The 27,698-nt window shown below is 39.4% G+C and overlaps 2 protein-coding genes across 2 annotated transcripts in view; both read left to right on the forward strand.

Moving 5' to 3' along the window:
- LOC135464438 (zinc metalloproteinase nas-36-like) overlaps positions 1–8,420 on the forward strand; it is a 10,545-nt gene extending 2,125 nt beyond the window's left edge. The window contains exons 2-11 of the mRNA XM_064741867.1: positions 49–169; positions 1,677–1,746; positions 2,818–3,021; positions 3,485–3,752; positions 4,558–4,716; positions 4,918–5,055; positions 5,749–5,901; positions 6,560–6,697; positions 7,734–7,868; positions 8,287–8,420. Of these exons, the coding sequence (XP_064597937.1) occupies positions 49–169; positions 1,677–1,746; positions 2,818–3,021; positions 3,485–3,752; positions 4,558–4,716; positions 4,918–5,055; positions 5,749–5,901; positions 6,560–6,697; positions 7,734–7,868; positions 8,287–8,405 (1,505 nt within the window). The 3' untranslated portion in view covers positions 8,406–8,420. The remainder of the gene's footprint in view (positions 1–48; positions 170–1,676; positions 1,747–2,817; positions 3,022–3,484; positions 3,753–4,557; positions 4,717–4,917; positions 5,056–5,748; positions 5,902–6,559; positions 6,698–7,733; positions 7,869–8,286) is intronic.
- Positions 8,421–11,918: 3,498 nt separating this feature from the next.
- LOC135461634 (acyl-CoA-binding domain-containing protein 5-like) lies at positions 11,919–27,646 on the forward strand. The gene is made up of 10 exons (XM_064738814.1): positions 11,919–11,985; positions 18,828–18,948; positions 19,816–19,888; positions 20,116–20,287; positions 21,183–21,308; positions 21,789–22,042; positions 22,392–22,833; positions 23,211–23,425; positions 23,865–23,974; positions 25,603–27,646. The coding sequence occupies exons 1-10, from the start codon at positions 11,919–11,921 to the stop codon at positions 25,613–25,615; spliced, it is 1,593 nt and encodes a 530-aa protein (XP_064594884.1). The 3' UTR covers positions 25,616–27,646.
- Positions 27,647–27,698: the final 52 nt, after the last annotated feature.

Consider the following 27,698-nt stretch of genomic DNA (forward strand, 5'->3'; position numbering starts at 1 on the left):
AAAGCACACCCTTTTCCTCCTTTTGACATTTCCGTATTTTTGTTACAGCTGAACTCGAGAAATACTGGATCAAACGATCAATGACAGAATGGGAAAGATACACGTGTTTGAGGTTTACACCCCGGACAACGACACAGCGCAACTATATTCGCTTCGTGAATGGCAGCGGGTAAGAAGTGATCCAAATATTCACATATGTCTAACCCGCGTTCTAAAATACAAGTTGTGATATATTCATTTAGATGTTTATGAACGTCGAAGTATATAAGTGCATTAATTAAAAACGGATGACTGATGATGATTGGAAGTCAGGGCACAGGTTATGTCTAACTCTCCCCAGGTTCTGCCCGGTTTATAAACGTGTTCTCCCCATGCTCTCTCTGGTTTATAAACGTGTCGTCCTCGCGTTCTGTCCGATTTATAAACTTGTTCTCCCATGTTCTGGTTTATAATCCTGTTCACTTCAGTTTCTTCCCAGTTTCAAAACCTGTTCTCAGACTCTGCCAGTTCCTCTTAGGTTCTGTCAGATTTATAAACGTGCTCTCCTCTGGTTCTTCCCGGTTTATAAACGTGTTCTCATCAGGTTCTGTGTGGTTTATAAACATGTTCTCCTCAGGTTCTGCCCGTTTTATACCTCCCTTTCTTTTCTGATTTTTATCACACGACATCTCAAAGAGAAATCTATAATTTACATCGAATTAATAAAATGTGTGGCCTAACTATGGCAAACCTCAGTAATTCTGTTTTGGTTGGAGATTTTCAGGTGTAACTCCAGGTTGTGCTCAGTTTAAAGACCTGTTTTGCTAGGTTTTGTTCAGTTAATAATCATGTTCTCAGCTTCTGCCTAATTAAATGTTCTGTCTGGTTTATAATAGTGTTCTCCTCAGATTATGTCTGGTTTATAAACTTGTTCACCTCAGGCTCTGGTTTAAACCCGTTCCCCTCAGGCTCTGGTTTATAAACCCGTTCCTCTCAGGTTCTGTCTGGTTTATAAACCCGTTCTCCTCAGGTTCGGTTCGGTTTATAAACTTGTTCTCCTCAGGCTCTGGTTTATAAACCCGTTCTCCTCAGGTTCGGTTCGGTTTATAAACGTGCTCTCCTCAGGCTCTGGTTTATAAACCCGTTCCCCTCAGGTTCTGTCTGGTTTATAAACCAGTTCCCCTCAGGTTCTGTCTGGTTTATAAACGTGTTCTCCCCAGGTTATGCCTGGTTTATAAATATGTTCTCATCAGTTTCAGTCCGGTTTATAAAGGTGTCCTCCTCAGATTCTTCACGGTTTATAAACGCGTTTGATACATAACGTGTTCTCCCCAGGATAAGCCCGGTTTATAAATGTGTTCTCCTCAGGTTATGTCTGGTTTATAAACGTGTTTTCCCCAGGTTCTGTGCGATTTATAAAGGTGTTCTCCTAAGGTTCTGTCCAGTTTATAGACGTGTTCTCCTCAGATTCTGTGCAGTTTATGAACGTGTTCTCTCCAGATTCTTTCCAATTTAAACACGTGTTCTCTTCTGGTTCTGTCCCTTTATAAACATGTTCTGGCCTGTTAATACATGCCTTTCTTTCTGATTTTTATCACACGACAATTCAAAGAGAAATGTATAATTTACAACTAATTAACAAAATTTGTGGCATAACTATGGCATGTCATAATTCTGTTTTGGTGGGTGTTTTTCAGGTGTAACTCCAGGGTTGGAATGGTGTTCGGGGGACAGGTTATTAATCTTAAGAAATCCGGATGTAGACAGGTATGCACTTTATTCTTAGTATCAACTGATAGTTTGTTTCTTGTTGGTTTTTTTTCAACATCATTTTGAACATGGATATAGGGATATTTGACCGGGGCGTTTGAAAATCATAAATCTTATTCGAATGAGAGACAAAAGAAATTAGACGAGACACGTACAGTATCTTGTATCTTATTGTTTCATCTTCCAAGAGTATATATGATATTTTCAATAACAATGTGTATAAAACTAAATGCTAAATGTGATAATAATCTAGTTATTATAGCCCTATAATTATATTACATTTATCTGAGAAGAAAATGTTAACATTTGACTTGTGTATAAATATAGTGATCCCCCCCCCCCCCCCCCGATTAATGTTGATGCTATAAAAAGCAATGTACTAGACATGATCAAAGAATACCATTTGGACTATGGTACATTTATCTGTATATAACCTATCTGATCGCCAGATAACTGTACATCACTTATATATATGCCTCTTTGGTAAAAATTTGATAAATTGCCTCTTTGATTTATCATTTTTTTATTTGATACAAATTAACCTGGCCAGACAGTTTCTTATTCAGTCATCATTGAAACGATACAGTATCTGTTATATATAGTATCCTAATGAGATATACCTAGGTTGCCCAATTTCTTTATTTATCTGACTGGTGTTTTACACCATATACTCAAGAATATTTAACTTTTACAACGGTGGGCAGCAGTATGGTGCAAACCGGACAGTCTGTTTGGCAGAACTTTCTATGTACGGCCCGAGATGTGCGGAAACCAGCATTAGGTGGACTGGAATTCACTGTCAACGCAATGGTGATAGGCATCTGGGTCATTGTGCCGAGCTGGCACGTTAACCGCCTCGGCCACGTATTCAAATTGCCCAAAGAGAGAATGAAATATACATTTGGGTCCCCAAAATGCCAATAAACTCTGCTAACAAACTGCTAACTATATAAAGGTTTGACAAGCAGTTAAAACTCTCCCCCTTCTGATTTTACAGGCATATCAATGTACATTCTTGTCAAGATTTGTTTACAAAGATAAGTTACTGTAATACATCTATTTTGACAGATGTCCACCTACATTCACGAAATCGGCCACGCCATTGGTTTGAGACACGAGCACCAAAGGCCAGATCGAGACAACTTCATCACCATTAACTACACCAACATCATGCCGTCATACCGTAGATGGTTTACCAAATACTCTAGGTTTGCTGTGAACACATACAATGTGAAGTACGACCACTGGTCCATCATGCATTACGGGTTACGCGTGAGTATAAACGCATATAGGCCTATATTATCTGAATCAGTTGACCATAACTGTCAACAAGTTTGACGGTGTATTTTCTAAACGAAGAAAAGGATTTTGTCATATAATACAATAGCTGCCATGTACAAGTATTAACGAACTCTTCATGAGCATCGTGTTAATCCTCAATTATTTAAATGTATTTATTTTAGACAACACTCAAGAAATATTTCACTTATATCACTGGAGTCAGGTTTCTGAGGAAAACTTTACCGGTCAGGGGCCTAACGGTCACGGGGCATCAGTGCTGAGCTGGGGAAAGCGAGTTTCTTAATAAGTTTTCAATAGTTAGCTTTCTTATACTGTATTCCCCAAGATATCTCAGCAACCAAAATTTCGAAAGTGTTCGACAAGAATTAAGAAATAACTTTAAATGACGGGAACATTATCCACTTATATCTTACGACTTTTATCTTTACAACAGGCGTTTTCGAAGGACAGAAAATCCCAGACGATAAAAGCGAAAACCCCGTACAAAGACAGTGATATTGAAGACAACGTGTTTAATGACCTCTCCTTCGGCGACGTCAAAATTGTGAATCTTATGTATTCTTGCGCCGCCCGCTGTAAGCAGTCTGTTCGGTGTTCCGGGGAAGGATACGTCGATGAGAACTGTCGCTGTGTCTGCCCGGATGGCACCAGTAACTGTCAAGTGAACCAGGGAAATCCCGTTTCTAAGCCTGCTGTCCCTGGTACGTTCAGTTCCTATCAAGACATCATAAAGTGTATATGTTAAAAAAAACTTTCTATTTATTTAAGCTGTCGAGGTACTCCAGGGGGAGCATGAGTAACCAAAAATAGACCATCCACTCACACATAGCTGTCTACACAAGGCTTCCGAATATGCATGCACGTGATGCTTATTTCAACCCAAAAATAGTTGGGACTTAAGTATATACAGTGTATATTTGACAAGCAGAGAATAAATGCACTTTAATAATTAATACGAAGGAGAAATTCTCAAAGCTGACTTTTCCTTTAAATATAACTCTTTGTAGTGGCCATTAGTTAGAGCTTTGTGAGGTGGTATAACCGGGATCAATCCTGGGTCGTGTTACACCTAACATTTTTAAAGTCGACAATCATCTTACCTGCTTGTTTGACGTTCTAATTGGTTTCGTGTTAATGTATATTGTGAAAGGGTAGGAAAGAAGGGAAGTGCATTTGTTGTCTTCGGCATGGCATTTTAGTGAAAAAGCATATTAATTAGGCACCATCGTCATATACCTGGACGAAATAACATTGAAATCGACGTTAAACCCAAAACATACAAATCTGTTTGTGGAAATGAAGAGAAAAGTTGTAATTGTTTTTGTCTTAAACTTTTATAAAATGCTTGTAATTTCAACATGTACTAAGATCGACCAAGGTGTCAGAAAGCTTTGAGACACTATAGGCTACATATGCTATGAAATACTGCCACATGGGACAAGTCTGAAGTCCGGGATTTACGGTTACTGCTCATAACAAAACGCCGTTCTCTTGTGATAACTTCAGCTCCCACCTGTATTAATCGGTACAAAGACTGGGCATGCGCGATATGGGCCAATCAGGGGGAATGCTGGAGATACAAATACCGCGCGTCGGTGAAAACTTACTGCCGAAGGACTTGCGGAGTGTGTGGGTCAAAGCAGGCTGCAGCGGGGGACACGGCAGGTAAACATTTAACAGAGGGTTCTTCTAATAATCATAACGTCATAAATAAAAACGTGTATCACAACTGCAATAAGAACCTGGAAATTATAAATAAAACCATATATCAACAGTATATGATAAAATAAATAACCATTATAACTCAAGAAATGGTTTAAATTGTATACAAGTCATACCTATTATATACCGGTATATATTTTCCAGGTACTTGCCAAAACGATTTTCCAGACGACAAATGCAAGACTTGGCAGCTGCGTGGTGATTGCCTCACGAACCGGGCATGGATGAACAACCATTGTAAAAAGGCGTGCGATTATTGCAACGGTGTAAGCGACGCGAAAAGTAGGTAACGCTGCTAACAGAATGTCCGTTACAATTAAGGGGTTGAATGAACGTCTGAAACACACATCTGTCCCTTCCGCTTGTTTCAATATGCCATTAGCCTCCACGTCTTCAACAAACAACTAGACAGATAACTTTATGTTGTATTCCGGAATACTTCAAGTAAAAGAAAGCCAAAATATGAAGTAAGGCTCATGGTACAGACAAATGAAAACTATGCGTAAAAATACTAAAGTGTTATTGTTCATTAATTTATTGTTTTATTTAATTCGTATCAGGTTCATGGCTGATTCGCTGTGACTGTCAGGCCCCTGAACAATAAGGGTTTCCTCAGACTACCGTGATATAAGTGAAATATTTCTAGTATGGTGTTAAACATCAGTGAAATAAATAACAAAAAAACTATGTAGATGGATAAATACATATATGTGGATAGTTTCTTTAGCTCCGTCGCGAATCCAGGTCTCCCTGGTTGTAATATCAGGATATTTGCTGGACCCCTGGAAAGTTTCATCCCGGTTTACTCAACTCATAAACAATGAACGCCGCCGTATAATCCTGCCTTAATCATCAAATAAATGAATAAATATTTGCTTTTAAGGTTTTCCCCTCCATTCAAGTCTGGTTTCCCACAAAATGTGGATAGAAAATGTAAATTCAGCATGCAATCATTGAATCATTGTTTAATTTCAGAGGCTTGCACTAATGTCCTCTCTGACAGTCAATGCCTATATTATACATGGACTGGCAAGTGCGCCTACGACCGTAACTATATGTGGACCAACTGCCGTCAGGCATGTTTCATGTGTGGAGAGGAATCGCAAAATAACGAAACAAAAAGCCTACGTAAGTCTTTTACTGTAGGCATGTACGGCCTCACACTTTTCTTAATTTTCCATGAGCGACAATGTTAACGTTCAGTGGTGTAACACAGTCCCAAACATTCCGTGACCAATAAGCTTTGGTGCATACCTGGACCAGCCTTTGAGAAGGCAGACATAAAAATTTTGACATAGTTTGACCTGCAAAATCTGGATCTTTCTATGCCAGTAACTGGGGGGAGTGTCTAGCAAAGGAAATCTGGGATTTAAAGATTTTTTTTAAGAGTGAACCAAGCATGAATTTCTATATTCCTAGTTCCACTACCACCACGTTGATGGAGGTCACGTACAGTGATGTCAGTACGCTCATAGTGAAACCATAAAGAAACACTGGCTTTCATGCTTCAAGTAAACTCTGAAAAAACTTAGGTTTTACCTGACAAGTGAGGTTCGTTTTGAAAACACGGCGTGGAACAGATCATGCCAGCTCCACTCAAATCTGTATGATATTACCCAGGTAAGGCAGTTTGATTGGCTGGAAACGTGGCGGCGGTAAATCTAGCTCGTTCGTCGTTCACGTGACAAAGCTCAACTCAAACCATCGTATCGGCCATACAGATTATAATCTTGGCTGTCGTCATTAATTAAGTAATGATAAAACCTCGTGGTGTTATACTTTTTAGCGCCTTGCAAAAACGGGTTCTCGGACAACTTGTGTGATCAAATGGCCAGAGCAAGCCCTTCTTGGTGCACAAGGGCTGGTGCGTCGTGGGTTAAAAAAAAGTGCCGAAAGTCCTGCAATTTTTGCCAAAAGACCAGTGGTAAGCTTTATCAATTTTATCATAATTTCCGATGAAAGAATGGAAATATACAATTATAGGAAGCGTGGCATTAACATTTGATAGCTTACGTGGAAAACAAATATGGCTGCATCATCCGAAACCATGACTTCAATGGTTGTTACTGTCATTCTGTAGATTGATTTATTACAATTTTTTTTATTTTAAATTTTGATGTTATCAGTATTTTTTTTTGTAAATGTCAGGAACGTGCGGTTGTAGAGAGTGGCGTGGAGGGGCTGTCATTATGGGTGTCAGCTTTCACAAGATTCACGCAGATTTGATTGAAAGTCAACATAAAATCAGCCACTAAAGCTGAATTAATGAATAAAGTACTATTCAAGGAATGTTCTAAAACATTCCTTGAATAGGAAGGCAAACAAAAGCAGCCGTTCTCAGTTCCCTGCTCATAAATGTGTGGCTCAAAAGGCACCAGTTTAACACTTAAACTAACCGCAAAATCCAATTTATTGCCTCGATATCTGTCTGTCCACTATAAGAAATCACACTGACAATCGAAAGCACAAAGGTTTTTGACGTGACAGCCAGTTATCACGTGCTTTCAGAGTTATAATAGTTGGCCAAGTTCATAAGGGCTTCTACAACATGACTACTTGAAGTGAATTGTGCGTCAGTGCTATATCCTCACTGCTGGACTATATCTCCTCGGCTTTCAAAACTTTATAGAATTTCTTTGTCCTATATCATTTTTTTCTATGTATATACAGTGGCAGACTTTATGCTCATTTTAAGCTCGAGCAAAATGTTAACTACCTGCACCCTAAATATGTGGATGTGTTTTGTGTATATGTTCTCTTTATTCCTGTGGCATGGTAATCAGCTTAGCAATTAGAACAAAACTTAATCTTTTTAGATTGTATTGTTTTGAAACAATTTCCTGTCTTTTTTAAACGTCACGGGACAATATAGGTCATATATAACTTAATTTATAAAGAGTGAACAATACAATAGGTTTAAAATATATTAAAATTACCAAAAAATTTTCTTGAATTACCAGAAGAAGCTCAAGTGGTTCCATGTGAAGACAAAAACAAGTATTGTACTACATGGGCCAACAAGTCATACTGTGACAACCGTAATTATGCTATGTACATGCTGCGAGTATGTAGGAAAGCCTGCAACAATTGTGCCGGTAAGGACGTTTTATTTGGAACTATTTCCTTGTTTATTTATATAACGGTTGGTGCTTTAATTAATTCTTCGTTTGAAAGTGATCAACAGTGCAGCCTGTACGCAGTAATTTGCATGTGAAATGGTGACCAGTTGCAAGATCCATTTGTAAATAGCTTTTTATCGAATTGCTCTTCAGTAAATATTTATCTATTTGTTTTTACCCTTACCCAAGAAGGTTCCACTTATAACATGGCAGCCAGAATTATGGTGGGGAAAATACGGGGAGTGCCTAGTGGATGCCAGCATGAGCTAGACTCGAACTCACAGTGACAGTATTAGTGAGAGGCTCCTCTATAGGTCATTGTGCTTTGCCAGCACACTAAACACTAAGCCACTGCGCGCCCTCCTGTAAATACGCTGTTTTGTTTATCTTCCAGCCAATTGCCAAGACATGAGTCACCAATGTGCAGCTTGGGGAAGGGCAGGAAGGTGCGCCAAGGACGTCAGCTTCATGTTTAAGAACTGTCAAAAAACTTGCCGAGTTTGTAGAAAATAGGCAACCGTTAACCGTTTTGTGTGTGTGTGTGTATGTGTGGCTCTTGCTTGTTTTCCGTCAACTTAATGATAACTCAAGTGACACCGTAGCTCTTTTTTATATATATATATATATTTCTTAGCAATTATGTCCGGCATTGACGGTGTTGAAGGTAATGCCACGTGCATTGTGAACAAAATGTATCATCTTTTATTATCGGGTCGTTTTCCAAATATTTATAAATTTATTTATTTACTTATTTATTTGATTGGTGTTTTTTCGTGGTAGTCAATAATATTTCACTTATACGACGACCACCAGCATTAGCAGGTAAACACTTTGATATCAGGCCATGGATAAGCCGTTCTAGTCGGATCTCCAAAGAGGGGCGGTCTTGTAAACCAAACCTGGGCCCAGTTTCACGAAGATGTCGAACATGAACAATAATCGCGCATATAGACAATGGTACGTAATAGTGACGTACAAAATATTTTACGACAAATGTACGATGAATAAATGCCGCTTTTTGAAACCGGGCCCAGGTCGACACACAAGAACTGGACACCAGTACCTGTTCTATACAAACGGTCATTTTATGGGATCTGGCTTAAAATGTCTGCCTTTGCTCAGAGTAAATCCCAACGCAACAAGTGACAGTATGCCTAATCTCTCATCACGTCTCTTATTTCAAACAGACCAATTTATTTCCTAGAATTTTTTCAACTCTAAAATTTATATCTAAGGTACACGCACTTTCGCGCTTTGTGCTCAGCACAAGGGGATAGACCAAACTCTGGTCGTACAGTTCTACCGTCACTGGGTGGAATGTGTCGTTGTGACATTATACGTGTGTATCTTAATCCCCTACATAAGGAATCCCGATAAAAAGGCGTTTTCATATGCTTAATGATTTCACATTTGAATTGCACAATACTTTATTTGATTGGTCAAATCTCGATCACACAGCTTATACAATAAAATGGATGCTCTGTTTTTTTGTTTTTTTTTACACTATCGTAGAGTTCACTTGCTCAACAACGTTTTTTTAGAACTTGTGGTCGTTTTGCCAAAAAAAAAAAAACCCTGTGGTACGCTGATCGAGTTAATACCAGAGTGACGTCATTTCACGCATCTATTTTCATCACTATGAATTAACAGTGTATGTTTTCCGGTTAAAAAAAACCCGAAAGCCCTGAATTTCTACCGTACATGAGTTTGACAGTGTTTAACAAATATAGATAAAATTACATCCATTCACAAATAGTGATTACTTTATTTTGGCGCAAATGTAGTTATAGAATGGCTTTTCACATTTTATTTAACTTTTCACTTTCTATATGAGTTATATATAATTTCTGAACGATTCTACGTGGCAAGAGGTCGGTCGGTACCCGTAGAGAAAATACGTCATAGTTCCAGGAAAAATAAAACTCCTGAAAATATTATACTATTATACAGAAATAAGGTTTGTCGAGTTTTGCCCGGTTCCTCCCATGCACCATAATGCTGGCCGATGTCGTATAAGTGAAATATTCTTGGGTACGGCGCAAAACAAATATCAAATAAATAAATAAAAATAAGGATATATTTTAAAAAAACAGCATCCATTCCTTCTTACTTTCCCGTCACACCGATATTTCACAACTTCAGAGGATTCCCAAAATGCATAAAACTTGCTTCATTGTCGGATCAAGATGAGGTACCACCAGTCTTGTGTAGATACTCTCATGACGAAGGCACTGCAAAAGAAGTACAACCAGTATGGTAATTTTGTGTCGTGTTCAAAATATTCAGGCACAACTTGCGATGAATAAAAAGGCAACTGGATCAAATATTTAAATGGAGCGCGCGCTCTGACGTCCTTAGCCAAACAAAATTTTTCCAAACATAACGTCAGTGCAGCCTCGGCCTATAGATCGATATGCAAACCACTGGAGGAAGACAAGCGATGCTTAGCGAATCCATGCAGTGAAAATGCATGGAACTAAAGGAAACTATACAGACTGTCCAGACAGCGCACCTTACCTGGACTTGGCGATCTTCGAAGACGACAACCGAATTCTGACTTTACCAGAAGAAGGCTAGGCCTACACAGAGTTTCAGTTTTGACATTGTTAATTATCCTTCCTTATAGCAATATGCTGAATCTTCTATATGGATGTGGCATATATTATGTGTTTTACACGACTATTTCAATCAGTCACTATGGTTATTATAAAAACTAGTGAGTCAATTAAGGATATTCGGCCAAACCCCTTGTCTCTGAATTCCTTAAATTTTGCAGTTAGTACATAGAGCTCTCTAGTAAGTCAGTAAATATGGAATCTCTGGCACTCTGTTTCATAGTCATGTAACATTCCGTGTCTTTCTTACCACTAATTAAAACTATTGACCATATGCTTCTCTTCACGCACATTACATCGCCTGGATCTATTTAAGTATGAGTATATACAGGCCTATACTTTCTTGTTTTTTTTTAGTGGTTTGTGTAGAACGTGACTCTTTCCTGGTTTAATGAAGTTCTCGTTACGGTATGGTTGCAATATTGCCGAAATACCGCAAAGCCATAATTATTCATTCATTAGAACGTTCTTTTGGAAACGGATTACCTTCACGCTAGAGTAGCCAGGCCATAGGCCTAAATAAGGCGTGAACGAAGTATACCTACCTTTAGCCTAAATGTTTGCTTTTTAAAAAATTTTTCCGGCGCTTCTATGTGCGAAGACGATAACCCAATGCGAGCGCCAGAAAAAATATAAAAAGCGAACTTGCAGAAATCATCCAGGGATAGCCTTCCGTAGGCCTAAATGAAAGATGCGGTCCATATTATTTCATTGTTCCGTGAAAGACAGTGTAGTGCAGGGTTTGTAGGCCTATATATATGTTTGCGGCCAGCATCATGGTGGGAGGAAACCGGACAGAGCCTGGTGGAAACCCACGACCGTCTGCAGATTGCTGCAAAACCTTCCCATATACGGCTGGAGAGGAAGCCAACCTAATCTTATAAGCCTATTGTGTAACATTTATGAGACAATTCGGCTATCATCATAGCCCTGTAAGGATGGAAAACGTATAATATCACAGCCCTGTCTTGTTCCATAAGCTTACCCTGAACATCACTGTGAACTTCCCTTGCTTTCTTTAATATACTACTGCTGGGCACCAGATAATTAGCCTTTTATACAACAAGTACGCATTGAAACCTGGCGATGGGAATTGGAATTTATCGAGTTTCCACTACAGTTTCATGCTTATGTGGGATTACTAGTGATGACACATGAGAACATTTACCTGGAATTGATAGCTGAGACGACTGTTACTACGGACAGACAAATTATTTAGTAGTGCCCTGCAGTAGTATACTGAAGCCAGCAAAGGAAGTACAGAGATGTTCAAGGTTAGCTTATGGAACAGGTCATTCTAGTGTGCTAGAACCTGACCTGCTGTGTATAACCAACTAGCATCCGATTTGACTGCGGTGCCCCGCGCAAATGAAAACTGGTCATGTGATGTGTAGGTCACGTGACAACAAACATGGCAGCGTCAACAAGAGAGAAGTTCGATGCAGCAGTAAACGTGATAAAAAGTTTACCAAAAAATGGTGAGTTTTCAGCAACAACAGCTTTTATGTAATGGATGGTCTTTGTCAGATATCTGTGTAAATATCCACGATCAGTGTGTATGTGCAAAATATGCGGTGTACATAAATCGCAATTGAAGTTAGCAGACACTATGCAGCGTTCTTTCTTCACCATGTAGTCTGATCGGATTCATTCGGTGGCATGACATAAACTCACGTTGAGGGCTGAAAACGGTTCTGTACATTTAGTAGACTGGTAGAAAGCACCCTTTTATTAAGATCAATTGACAACACCAAAGACAATCGCAATTCCTTTGTGCCATCATCTTATAATGCGTGCATGTGGACCTTACTCTGACGGGCTGTTCTGTCCTTTGACACAGTGATGATACTGATAGCGCAAGCTAGCTGAAGTGCTCGTTACGTAAGGAGTTTGAGCTAATATAGAAAACTAGTTAATCAACCAGAGGTACTGTGGTCCATACATTGATTTATTGATAATGTTTTTACTGTTACTGTTAATGGCTAGTGCTGGTGGTAAGGATAGATGCATACGAATTCAGTGTAAAACCAAAGCCAGGCTCTTATCATGATGAACTGCTAGACTGTGTGTCAAGATAGCATGTCAAAACTGATACCATGTGAGAATAAATGACTGGGGAAAGATAACTTGTAGAAAACGATACCATGTGAGAATAAATGACTGGGGAAAAAGCAAAAGCATGCACAAGCACAGCATTATGAATTAACAGTCTAATTCATTATGCTAGTGCAGGCGTTCATTTTTTGACCATTTGCCAACTCTAGAATTATCTTTGCCCGCATGATAACTAAGTCACGATGACAGATAAATTCTGAGGGTTTTTTTTCCTTCTGGCTGGTCAGAAAATTATAAACTTATCTCATGCTGTGAGATAGCTATCACAGAGGCTAACTAAGTTTACTTTGAGCCAACCAATCAACCAATGAATGGCTGCATTAGATAGGGTAATTTTTAGGAAAAATGGCTGACCTAACTCATTGCTGAGGGATAATAAATACCTGTATTTTGATCTTGGTTTGCTAGTCAGAGACATTCCATCATATGCTCGGAGCAGAGTACAGAGTAGTAATTAGCGACAGTCAAGGTAAACATGACTTTTGAGCGCTGCATCTAAGTCGCAGAGAATACAGCATTCCCAATACAATCGTCGTATTTGTTCAGAATGAACATTCAGATAAGAAGCAATCACCTTTGCTGTAGAAGGCTGACAGTAAGTTGGAGCAAATCATAGCTAAGTCTCAGAGTTTATTTTGATTGTAACCAGCTTTATTTTTTAGAGTAGGTAAAAAATAATGGGTAACATCCCCATGCATTTTACAGCTCTGTAATAACAAAATAGGCTGTCAAGGAACGTGTCTAGTTTTTGACCAGTCAAGCTGCACGTTCGAATCCCATTTCACTCACTTTTACTAGGATTTCAATTGACAGAGAAAATGCACATTGATTTCTTAATTTAAAGCTTTGTTCAGTTCAAGGCTTACATGATATAATGTTAAAGATCGTGTCCAAACGGCCCTATTTGTGACTATTTTGTAAGAGCATGGTGTCCAGATTTCATATTTTCCTATCTCTCTCCATGATAAAAGTTCTGAAACAGGGTGTCCAAATTTTTCTATCCAAATCAGCTTGGATGAACATGTATGTACCTTTTTTTTTTGCCTTTTTTTTCTTTTTAATTGTAATGATGATGTTGCCTGCTTGCAAACCCCATCATACAAGCCTGTATATTCCCCTTCTGTAGACTAAAATTTTTAGAGAAATTGTCAAGTAAATAGTAATGCATTTCTTCATTACATGAAGATATGGTGTATTTGCTATTAAAAGGTTCATAACAAACACAGCAGCATAAGCCTCGGACCCCCATTAATTTTCCATAAGCGACAATGTTAACGTCTAGCGCTGTAGCTCAGTCCCAAACATTCCGTGGCCAATAAGCTTTGGTGCATACCTGGCCCAGCCTGTGAGAAAGAAGCCATAAAAATCTTGACATAGGTTTACCGTCAAAATCTGGACCTTTCCATGCCGGCAGCTGGGAGGCGTGCCTAGCAACGCCAAGGGGACGTCACTCGCAGCCTCATCACTACCTCACACCTTGTGTCCTCTCGCCCAGAATTTCAAACTTTCATCAATAAAGCTCATACCTCCTCAAAGTTTAGACAGTTTCCAGCATTTTAATACCAAGCATGCACCTGTGCACCAAAAATGGACGCCTGGGAGCAAAAAAAGACTTTATACCCTAAAATTCACAGAACTACAATCGTCCCTACCGAAAAACGGAAGTTGTAATGGGGGTCTGTCCTATCACACCAGCCACCTTTTTTCAAAATCAATAATTTTTGCACCACACAATTCCTGACACTTCTGAACCTCACAGGCAAAATTAGGGCTTGATACATGCAGAAACTTTGGAGTTGAATGAATTCAAGTTGGGGTACCCCCATCTTGGAAATGTGTCTTTTTTTCAGGGTGAAAAAAACTCTGAAGGGTAAACTTTGAAGCTTTGCAGTGCATATACCGTTCGAGATATCTCCATCAGGTCAACTGTTTTGGAAAGACAAGATGTTTATCTGCAAGAAAAGTTTAAAAAATCACATTGACAGAGCACTTTAGACTTTTCAAAAGCAACCATTTAGAGAAATATACATTTTTAAGAAGACTTTTCTACTCAGAGCAGCTTTAAATATCAAAGTTACAAGCCAAAAGTGTCAAAGCATACATCAAAATATAGGCAATTTATCTGACAATTAAATGTCAAAATATAAGACATTTACTTTAGCAACTATGTGAAAAAAATTGACTGACAGTGTGGTAGGGGGTATCAAAGCGGATTGTCACGATTTCGGAAGAATCATTTGTGACCAAAATCAAAGCAAGAATAATGCCTCAAGGTGATGAAGACCTACTCACAGGCACTTTTTTAGTGGACAGGACTTAAGAAAAGACTAGTATCCCAGTTCCCCACTGAATAACATGATGAAACCCTTTAAAAGACCACCCAGCCAGGCACCCCCCCCCCCCTTGCCCTCTTCCCCCATGACTGCTGATTGGCTGACCAGCTCACCATGCAAAAACCTCCCTGCACCATTGCTGTTGTCTCACAGCAGGTTGTTACTCTGCACAGTCACATCAAAGGGTGTCACATTGGCATCTACAATATATAAACAGAGAGGAAAAATATGAATTTAACATTTCCAATCAGGCAGCCACCAAGTACACCTATATTGGTCAGTCTGACAGTTAACAAGGCAAACAATCTACCCCAAAAATCTATGAAGGGAGACAGAAAGAGGAAACAGTCTAGATTTCAAGCTGGAAAGGTCCAGGATCGCTCAAATAACCTGTCAGCAGTTACAGACATGCTGAATCCTGTGCCTGGGTGTTCCTTGATGGACACAGATTTCCAGCCCAATCAGGAGGCTGTAAGAACACACCAGCCTGACACAAAGAGAATACAGCGGCCAAGACGGTGCAAGGTAGATTCCACGGCTGGATCAGACAGAGATACACATGAGCGGGAATGGGCTGCTGAAGGAATGCGACTCATAGATATACAGAAAATGGTGTGTATATGGAACAAAGTTATGCTTGAGCACAGTGAGGCCAAGGACCACTGTCCACTGCCCAGGTTAGAGATAGCTGCAGAGAAAAAGTGGGGTTTAGCCTGGGCGTTCAGTTTTAAGTGCTGTGACTGTGACTACTGTATGTATCTGGCTTCCACAAATTCTACAAAGAGGTAGAATGCAACAGACCTGGCCAAAAAGCTGCGGTGGTGAACCGAGCTCTTCAAGTAGGCCTCCAGGACACACCAATGGGGAACACCCGAGCCAGACTCCTATTTGCAGCGATGGACCTGCCACTCGTAGGAACATGCATCGCACTGCAAACCATGTCGCATCTGCAATCGCAAAGCTGAACAGAGAGGATATGGCAAATAAGGTGGAAGAGGTAAAGGCATACAAAAGGCAAAGAGGAGAGGATGACAGCACAATAGATCTGGCCACAGACACTCGCTACAACAGCATTACCATAACCAGTCCCAAGAAACCGGGCCAGAATGCTTCACAAGCAATTTCCCTGGCTGTGGAGACATCAACAGACAAGCAATACATTGTCTCCGCAGCACTGAAGAATAAATTGTGTTGGACTGGGTCCTGGCTAAGAGGAAAAGGCTTCCAAGTAAAGTGCCGTGGAGGACACGAGGAGTGCACAGCGAACACAAACCCACATGCCCCCGGTCCGAGTATAATATGGGGAACGAGATTGGCGAGGGATTGGCGAAGCAAGGTGTTTTAGCCAAACATGTAACCACAGACGGCGACTCCAGGTCAGCCAAGGGAGTGGAGGACGGCATTCGACTGGTCGAGCCACTGTGGGAGGTCGAACGGTTAGCAGACCCCACGCACCTTGGTAGATCCCAGTTCAAGAAATGTAACCAGGCTAAGTTCAGCGATGCCATGTTCGAAGGACAGGGCCGAACGAGGGAAGCCAGGAAGAAAGCACAGAAGGTGTTGAGTCAGGATGTTAAGGCCAGGTGTAGCTTGATATTTTCTCAACTTATGTCTGAGCACATTGGTGACATGAGGAAAATAAAAACTTGCCTACCCAGGGTTGTGGATGCAACGGTCAGGTGTTACGGTGGTGACTGTTCCAAATGCCGCAGGAACAGTGTGGTTTGCTCCGGAGGGGAAACCAGCAGCTGGTGGGAGAGGTCCCTGTTTTTATCCACCAGTAAACTCTGCCCTTTTAACATGGATGACAACGACAGGAAACTATTGACCGAAGTACTGCACATGAGGTTGAGCGAGACAGCCGTCACCAGTCTCCGGATGAACACCAGCACTCAAAAGTGCGAAGCTGTCAACAGATCACTCAGCGTCTCCTTGCCCAAGAATGTAAACTACAGCAGAAATATGGAGGGAAGGGCGGCGTCCACAATCCACAGACTTAACAATGGCCGGGACAAGTCCACGGCTGCCAAACGCCAAGCTGTCGGCGCCAGTATTTCACCTAGGAGCGAGAGAACAGTACAACAGATTGAAAGGGTGAACCAGTACCACAAGGTTTATAAGAAGCGACAGACAGTTAAGGGGAGATCACTCCGCAATACAGCCAGAAAACTTCGAGAGCACATTGAGTACAGGCTTTCAAATCCAGAAGAAAAAACTGACTATGCCAAGGGACAACTGGACAACACCCAAACAGATCACACATACACTAGATATTTGTAACCGCCAATTTTGTATATAATTTGTCACTGCTGTGGTTGCTTATGAAAGAAATTAAAAAATTATAACAGAAATTGAGCAAAATCTAAAACAATCTGTTATTTATTATTTTTAATGAGGGGAAACCAACCTGCTCAGTCTTAAATGCAACATGCACCTTGCATACTGCCCATGGCCGAGACAGCAGCGCTGCCTGTTATTGTTAACACAATGCGGTTCCAAGCTTATGTGGTCCGCATTTACACAGCGTGTGTTGTGGCACACGTGTGAACAATCAAGCTTGGGATCTAAATGTGACAGCCCCTGTCTGGCCATATAAACAAGTCTACTGATGTGTTTCTTCTTCCATCGATGTGTGACGGGGTCTTTGTAGGAGGCAAGACCATGTCGACCATCCCTCGTCAATGGTCCAGTCCACACTCGACAGGCTCCGTTTTCACTATAAACACTGAAACTTTCAATTTTTGCAGCAATTTCTGCTCTGAACGTCTCCATTTTCAAGCGTAGGAATACTAGAATGTTGCATGTTGTTCATTTCAGGATGCCTATACACATGCTACCCTACGCTGAACAGCATTTTACCGATTTTTCAAAATGTAAATAGCCGCAAGAAGCTATGAAACGGCCCAATCAATGCAAAACACATCACAGACATACCCACCAAAAATTATCAGGCTGCTGCGAAATCTAAGCGCAAAGTGACATTTTTCACATTTTGGTTACTTTGTCAGTACAGGCCTCGGACCCCCATTAATTTTCCATAAGCGACAATGTTAACGTCTAGCACTGTAGCTCAGTCCCAAACATTCCGTGGCCAATAAGCTTTGGTGCATACCTGGCCCAGCCTGTGAGAAAGAAGCCATAAAAATCTTGACATAGGTTGACCGTCAAAATCTGGACCTTTCCATGCCGGCAGCTGGGAGGCGTGCCTAGCAACGCCAAGGGGACGTCACTCGCAGCCTCATCACTACCTCACACCTTGTGTCCTCTCGCCCAGAATTTCAAACTTTCATCAATAAAGCTCATACCTCCTCAAAGTTTAGACAGTTTCCAGCATTTTAATACCAAGCATGCACCTGTGCACCAAAAATGGACGCCTGGGAGCAAAAAAAGACTTTATACCCTAAAATTCACAGAACTACAATCGTCCCTACCGAAAAACGGAAGTTGTAATGGGGGTCTGTGTCCATAAAGGCCCAGGGTGGTAAATTCTGATAACAATGGCAGGATAATCATGATGGGCCCACCAAGGGCATTGGATCACATCAGGAATGGATCAGGATTGGCTGTAAGATAGCCCAGCCATCTGTCTATGGTCCGGCCATGATGGCTGTATGATATTCAGCTAGGATCTGACGCTACTGTATAGACCATCTGAGTATGGCGTAGAGCTTCTTATGTATAATGTTATACATGACACATTTCTTTCTATTCATTACTGATATACATGTAAATAATAATCCTCAGAAGAATGGTACAGTCATGTGGTTAAACTAAGAAAGACTTTTCAGTTTTGCAATGTTTTTTTACATGTATTGGGATATACCAGTGTATATACTGTTGGTAGCTGTACATGACATGGTTGATATTTACAGGCAGTTTCCAGCCATCCCAAGAACTCATGCTGTTGTTTTATGGATATTACAAGCAATCCACAGAGGGGCCGTGTAATTTACCTAAGCCTTCCTTTTGGGAAGTTGTGAAGAAGGCCAAATGGTAAACATTAATATACTTTTAGCTTTCATTGAATTTTATTTTTTTTGTTGTTTTTTTTTTTTTTGTTTTTTAAATGATATGTTTTGAGATCTTGAGCTGTGTATAATTTTAAATGATTTACATGTGGTACATGTCATATAAATATAATGTATTCTAGTTAGTAATAATTTGTGTTTAAAAACTAACAGCCTATTAAAATGTTCAGGGGCAATTAATAATAATTAGATACTTTGTAAATGCAAGGCTGATAAGTGAATACAATATTACTGTAATTCTTAAAACTTTTTGCATGTTTACAGGTTGTTCTTTCAAGCATATTTTGAAGGCATTATTCTGTGTGGGCTAATAAAATTATACTTTTTATTGGGGCCTCCGTGGCTCAATCAGTTAGCGCATAATGACCCAGGAATCTCTCAAAAATGCAGTCGCTGTGAATTCAAGTCCAGTTCAAGTTCCTCTTTGGCCGTATGTGGGAGGGCCTGCTGGTAACCTGCAGATGGTCATGGGTTTGCCTCAGGCTCTGCCAGGTTTCCACCCAAGATAATGCTGGCCGCCACCGTATAAGTGAAATATTCTTGAGTACGGAGTAAAACACCAATGAAATAAATAAATAAATATACTTTTTGCGAAGCCCTGACACTGGCAAATTAAAGAAGTGCGAAAGTTGCACTGAAGTAGCTTTTTGATATGCAGAAAGATTGAGGAATTCGGGTATGGTTTTTTTTTTTTGTTTTTTTTTGTTACACTGTTAAATCAATTTGATATATAATCGGGAAGATTATTATTTATATCTTCATTTATGTATTTTGTCTTTTCTCTCGAGATTTGCAGAAATAACATGACTGAGATGTCCTTTCATTTTGGCAGGGATGCATGGAGTAAACTTGGGGAGATGAGTAGAGAGGAGGCTATGATGAGCTATGTAGAAGAACTTAAAAAGGTATTCAGATTATTCAGGTGTGAGAGCACATTTGGTCAGCAGTATTGATTTTGATCTAGTGTTGAACATTTGCCGCATCTAAAACAGGAAATTCACGGTTCAATCCCAGGATTGGGTCATTACATGGGTACATTGGTATGAGACACCTATCACTGGCCATGTTTGACTTTTGCTGTTTGTATTAAGTATCACACTGTATATGTGTACTGTATATGTACCTATTCCAGATTATTGAGACCATGCCTCAAACACAGATGGTGGCAGAGTTCATGGAAACATTGGGCACATTCTATGAACTTGTAGAAGAAAAGCCATTGTACAATGGCAATGGTAGAAATTCTGATGACGAGGAGGATGAGCAGTTGGGGAATCACAACGATGTGAGGAATTTTTCCAGAGGTTTGTTCAGCTTGTGTTTGTCCCAGTCAAGAAGTAGTATTGGAATGAGTGGGAAAATTTAGAAATTATATACGTAAATATTCTGTTTAGATAATATTTGATTCTTGTTCACCAATTGACGTGATTGGTTAGATGGAATGATATGCCCTGAAATATTGACACAATATTTCCATAACACTGTCATAGGAAGCTTTCACACTTTTATGCATTTTGTCATATAGCTCAGAATTCTTTGAATTGACATCCGCTTGTTTTCTTAAAGTCATTATATATCAACAAAGGGTATTTCTAACTTGTAACACAGGAAAGGTGTTCTCTAGATTTTAAAATGTCAAGATATATTGAGATATTTGTTTCAGCAAAAGATGTTATTACCAAATTACATATAAATACTGTATTTCATTTAAAGCTAGGAATTTAAGAATGCACCAGTAGAACAAATAAAGGCCTTGAAGTACATGTAATACACTAAATTTTTTTCTGAAAAGAAATCAATCAAACTTCACAAAAAACTCTTAAGTGCCCCTCACTGGAAGGAGGATGAATCAGAATGAATCAAAATGTGTGGCTGAATAATGCTAAACTCTGGGTGACTTACATGTAACCATTCAAAGGCCAGCTGAATAATGCTAAACTCTGGGTGACTTACATGTAACCATTCAAAGGCCAGCTGAATAATGCTAAACTCTGGGTGACTTACATGTAACCATTCAAAGGCCAGTTATACATCTAGCTGTAACATATGCTACCATGATAATGGAGGCATGAAAACAAATTATAGAAAAATGATCTTCTTGTAACTGGAGATGTCCACAAATGTGTGCAAACACAGGAGCAGTTCCTCAGTTGTTTGATGAGAGAACCTGGGTTAAAATTTACACGCTTGATATTGTAGACCTGAGTTTACAGTTGGCCACAGTAGAAGAGGAGCTGAGATCTGAAGGACTGGATCCTGACAGGGACGTTGCAGAGACAGATCTCATCCATATTCCAGTAAAATCTCACATTGCTCAGCCTTCAGGTAAACTAACAGTTTGGCAGATACAATTTTGGATAGTTGGATTGAAAGGCCTTATCAGTATGAAGTAATAACGTCATGTGCTGGATGTAAGGCTCATAGCAGCATATACTGAAGATGTGGTAAATGTATTGGCATAGCTTTGTGACAGCTTTGTAAAATGAACCCCTTTAATATCTGTAAAAGTAGTGAAAAATAATAATAAAATTTGAAAGCAATATGATGATATAAATGCAATAAATAATAGAAAAAATAACAGTAAGAAACTTTTTTCAGGTTCTACTCTCTGTTTATGTGTTGTAAAATGGGTAATTTTTTTCATCTCATCTCAGATAATTAGAAAACATAAACATGAATGAGAAGCGATAGTTTGTATATTGTATATTACATATATTACAGATATTCAAGCTCAGTGATCAGGAGATGGCAAATCAAACTTTGTAGGTACATACATACACCTCTGAACTGTTACTTCACTTGCAGATTTTAACACAGGGCAATCAGTCAGGATTAATGGAGATGTTCACTTGTCTGAAAATGGGCAAGTTAATGCAAATGGGGATGACAGCAGTAAAGATAACACACACAGTGAGAGCACAAGTAAAGAAGCTAGTGAAAGTACAAGTAAGGAGACGAGTGAAGACACAAGTAAAGAGACGAGTCAGAGCACAGAGCAGGATGACAGTGAAAGTGAGGGGGAGGAATTCTGTGACTCCACAGACCAAATTCAAGTCACGGTGAGGTTGAAATTCTGGAAAACATTTCATGTTCTGTTCCATTTAGTTAGACAGAATGCTACATTTTAAGAATGAATTTTGGGTAAAGTACAGGAGTACCTGATTTATGGAGCGCAACTTCATGATTATTCAGTGTGTGAGGTACCTTGCAAGCTGTTGTGGATTCCTGTGGGATGTGCCCAGTTTTCTCTACCCATGGATCAGACTGTTGTCATATAAGTGAAATATTCTGGTCTCCTTTGTAAAACATCAGTGAAATAAATGTGTTTATTGTAAAATAAATCCTCTAAATATATGTTTTGTACACATTGTCATATACAGTGTTCATAAGTGTTTTCTTGTGATTCAGAGCAACCAGGTTCCAGCAAGAGAGCCACTTATTGCAGGTTCCTGCTCAACCCCTTTAAAAGCCCCTCGAATATCAGAAGGATTTAACCGCAGAAACAGACTGCCCATGTCACCTATAGGATTTTCTCAGTCTGGCAGACTGACCAGCAGTTATCTCCCCTTCAGTCCTGCTGTCCCTCGCCTGTCCCACCTCAGACAGGCCCAGCTGTCAGACAGCCTGGCTGTGAACACCCCTGGGGATGAATCTCTGAACACTGATCTATCCCAGATGCTGTCCCTCACCCAACCAGACAGGAGTTCACTTGAGGACCCACCTCAGACCATGGAGACAGAGAGTAGACTTGGGTACATAACCAGTCGTGGCGGTGGTGACATAACGATGGGACATCGGGCAGGGTACCACCTCTCCCGTCAGGGCACAGCGCCAGGCCTGGATGGCACAGGTAGGCCTCATGTACCAGACAAGTCAGTGTATTTGTCAAGCATGAGTGGACACAGTTACATGGTGGTGCCTCTGTCCACTTGCCTCTTTGCCTCCCAGTTTGCATGTTTAAACACTCATTTGTTCTATAGCCTCCTGAAACCAGTAATAGATCTTTTTCGGCTGCTTTCTGGTTTTCTGCTCTTATTTGAGAATTGTCCAAGTGATTACTTTCACAAATTGTCAGCCTCATCTGTGCAACTGTTACCATTCAAAATTGGTCATAAAGCTGCGGAAATTTATGAAGTGGGTCGCATTATAACTTTAAGGATGGATTGCACGTGGTCTCATTTTGTCCCTGATGCATCATGATGGATCTTGTTATTCCCTCTACTTCAGGCTATTCATCATCTGACATGTCCAGTAGTAGACGTGGCTTGTTCAGACAGCCCGGGGCTGGAGGAGGGGGAGGAAGTGATGATAACTGGCAGACCCCTCTGAGAGCTGACCTCAGTGAGCAGATTGCTCTTGCTCTCCTTCGTCTACAGCAGGACATGAACAGTGTGATTGCTCGTCTGGATTCTCTGGAGCGGGCATCTCAGCAGCGCAATAGGGTAAGTCAGTGAAGAGCGGCATGTAGTCTACCAGAAGATCTTACATGCGATATTTGCTTCTAACTACATAGCGAGAGCTAGCGAAATTGAGCAGGTCCTGTTAGCAGTATATTGAGCTATGGTGGATAAGGTCGAAAGGGATTGCCAGACATAGCTCTATTGAAAACTGGCCTTTTTAATGTTAAATAATGCAAAACAAACACTCATGAATTACATCAAGGAGGCTGGAGGATGAAATTAATGTGTTTTTGTTGTTTTTGAACAAGTGTGGAAGCATGCAACTTATTTCCTATATTTGATGTTTTTTGCTTCCAAACATACTTTCTATTTGATACAGTGTCTAATGTGATGGTGTTTTAGATGACATGCATAAATGACTCCAAGATGCTGTTACATTGTTTAGTCACTTATCCTTTGATTGGTTTGGTTTGTTTTTCAGCAAACCATGTGGTGGCCCTTCCCAAATTTATCCGGCAAGTCAGTATTTTTTATGCTGGTGTGGCCATTTGTTGTCCATTGGCTACTAAATGCTATCAAACAAAGGAGAAGGTAGGTTATTTAAATGTAAATCTGCTCATAGCAAAGGTAGATAAAATATCCTATCTTTCCCATACTTTATTTTGAATGATTTTAGATGGTTATCTGTCGTGTGTTTGTTTTGACAAGTATGTAAATGAGATGCATACTTATACTGATATTTGTGAAACTTTTGGAACCAAACCACACATTTCACTAAATATGGTTCAAGAAAACATTGAGGAAATTTGTGATTTCTGTGATCAGAAAACATAATGCAGTCCATTAGTGTAGAATAAGATGATGAGCTTTAATTTATCAGCGTTTATATCAGCTCGTTTATCGAAACATTTAGTGACATAGTGAGGAGCGGTGATTTTGAAAATCATACTGAGCAAAATATTCAAATTCAGGCTTTTAACGCGATCAATTCACCTCAAAACTTATTTGCTGGTCTCACTAACCATTTTGGAACTTGGAGAATGCAACAACATCTACGACGTTTCAAAAGGCTGATTTTGGTTTTGTTTTGGACTCCCTGCTTGATGGTAAACGAGATGTTGAATCTAAAGATCACAGTGGGACCAATTTTTATTGTGAATGAACCAGGTCTGAGAATAATCTTGAGGTTCATCAGTTGCAGACAAGTCCATACACATGAGACAACTCTTTAGTGATAAAACAAAGTAGTAAGGTAACTTTATAGGTGTTTTAATTTCGTGAAAATCTGATACTGAGGCATGCTGCTGTCATTGGCGGTTGAACTTGTGTTGGTATCTTGATATAGATGTACAGCATCAAGCCTTTCATTTCCTTTTACCAACCTTTGCTGTTTTTCACATCTCATGAGTGTTCATCGTCCAAGAAACCAGTGGAAACAGGAGTCCCTGTGTAGTAAGTTAGCCTGGGTAATTTTTTTCACGGCAACAAACAATAGAAATAGTCTGGTATGCAGTTGTACTTTTTCATTGGATAAGCTTGTCAATGAAAGTTCAGGTGACCAATCAAAATTGCGGTTTATTTATATAACATGTGGAGTATTGATAATTTACATCACTGTTGTTATATCACTGACACTGGCAAATTTGTGGGATAAAAGTGAATATGGATAGCTTTCTGCACAGAATGTTTCTTTGCCCAATGCAACAAAAATAGTGAGGTGGTATAGAAATGCTCTCCGTGTGTAGGTGCATCCTTTTTGTGTAGGTGCATCTAAAGGAGGCACCTTAACAGTGAACTCAGGTTCATGTCTAAGGTCATTCAGAGGGCCATTATGATTTATTTTTTTTACTGGCCATCACACCTGTTCTTGTGAACAACTATTCAAGTCCATACATCTACTTTAGCAAGTTTGATTTACGTCACTCTACGTAAATCAGGTGTGGTTGCTGTTAGTCCTCTAGGATTTACTAGCCATAATACCTTTCTATGTGTAGGTTAGCTCATACTTAAAATGGCAATTTGTCTCAAAATAGTACAGTGGCAGGAGACCTGTCAGCTACTGAGCTTGTCACTCTAGAAATGTCCAAAGATGGTAACCTTAAATGTACTGTCACTCATAATCTAGTACATGTATGTGTAAAAGCTGATGTAAAGCTCTCCTCCTATGAGATTAGTGGTCATGGTTGTTTGTTGCTGTACTGGTGTATTTTGTTCTGCAGGTATGATAGATGATCAGTGAAGCATCCCGGATGGAGACCTGTGTGTTTGTGTGTGAGAGAGACGGACAGCAGGAAATCAGAATGGGTGCAGCTCAAGATAGGAATCATTGTAAATATATTTATGGTATACACATATGTTAACAGTAAATCATCTGTAATTCCATTGAATTGTTCAACAACTAATCACCTTGCTGTACTAAGTTGGTGAAAGCAGTTAGGTGAGATATGATGTGATTAACAGTAAATAACATGAAACCCTTACATGATTATTTCGCTGATACCCACGGCCAAAACTTAAACCGGACCAATTCTGAACTGGTTCAAATCTAAACCAACTGTAGAAATGCGTGCGTTCACACCACAATATGGTCAAGTTGGTTTTAAGCCAAATTCACTTTTGCAAGTTAGTCCAGCTTAACTTTGCACGTGTGAACAGGTTATACTAATCGCACTTCTATAATATGCTTTGTATGGCAGGGCAATAAGTTAGTCCGGCTTAACTTTGCACGTGTGAACAGGTTATACTAATCGCACTTCTATAATATGCTTTGTATGGCAGGGCAATAAGTTAGTCCGGCTTAACTTTGCACGTGTGAACAGGTTATACTATTCGCACTTCTATAATATGCTTTGTATGGCAGGGCAATAAGTTAGTCCGGCTTAACTTTGCACGTGTGAACAGGTTATACTATTCACACTTCTATAATATGCTTTGTATGGCAGGGCAATAAGTTGGTGAAAAATTTCATGGAATTATGTTTACGTTTTTTGTAAGTCTTTTCATGAAAATGTTTTTTTGTTGTTGTTAATGTACAGATCTAATGGGCACATATAAAAATTACATTAAAACATGTATAATATGCACAGATAAAAGTTTAAGATTCACATGTAAAACCAGTACAAAAAGAGAAAAGCAGCACACATGAAGGAGTGTATGAATGAAGCAGTGTATGAATGAAGCATGTATATGTGAATGAATTTTTAATCAATCTTACGAATTTTAGATTGTTTTTGTTTCTCACTGTTTTTAAAGCGCAACTGAAGTATGTGTAATGGGAAGAAGTTGTTTGTTATTTTGTATACATCTACAACAACAGATACCTGCCGTCCATTTCTGCAGTTGTAGGGTATTTGAGACTCGGAAATAAGCCCTATCATCTGTGTAACAGAACATTTGCATTGTTTGTCGTGGTAATTACATACACTTCACCTTTGTATAAGAGCAAAAAGTCGAGCGTATGACATAAAGCAACAAACAAAGTAAATGAATGCTTACACACTTTCATAATGAATCCAATTTAAGAAAGATATTGTTATTTTCAGTCTTGGTATATTCCATAACTGAAAATGTATGAAGGTTGGAAAAATTTATGCGTAGAGTGACGCGAAAGTATTGTACGTGTGAAGACTTAGTACTGTATCTGTAGTGAGGCAAGGATAGCATACTTACATGATCCCATCCAAATTTGTGAATGGTGATTATATGATAAATTAATGTCAGTTTTGTGGTCTGCATTTAAGATTTCAATGATAAGAGGAAAATCCTCTGTCCTTAAACTGAAGTCTTCTTCCTTGCAATGAAAAACATCTAAGGGCATGACACTAAGGGAATAATGATTTCTAGGTGTATCAGTATTGTCATCTTACGTGTGTTTTTTTTTTTTAGCATATTAAAATATGTGAGACGTCTGTATCTTTCGTTTTCATTTTAGATAAATATATTTCAAAATCCATAGTGTTCTGTGAATAACAGGAAGTTTAAGTCTCTCTCATGTAAAACAAACTTCTCAATGCATAGACGTGCATGTAGGAAGAAAGGTATGTTTTAAAAATATGAGCAGTATTTTTGGTCAGTGTGATTCGATTTGTTCTCTCAAAAATTCGTCTTAATGTCTGCGATCATCTCTGTGATGCTGCTATGAAATGTAAAATTTATAACTGTTCATAAACATTGTATTTATGTGTTAGTATACATAACATGTCTTTGCATTTACAAAGCACTGTATTGGTGACTGAATAAATTTTATCTGTGATAAATTTTAAACTGATCTGTTTGTTTAGTGTATACATATTTACATTTATACAAAACTGGGATC

The sequence above is a fragment of the Liolophura sinensis genome, chromosome 1 (assembly GCF_032854445.1).
Source record: "Liolophura sinensis isolate JHLJ2023 chromosome 1, CUHK_Ljap_v2, whole genome shotgun sequence".
NCBI classification, from domain to species: Eukaryota; Metazoa; Mollusca; class Polyplacophora; order Chitonida; family Chitonidae; genus Liolophura; species Liolophura sinensis.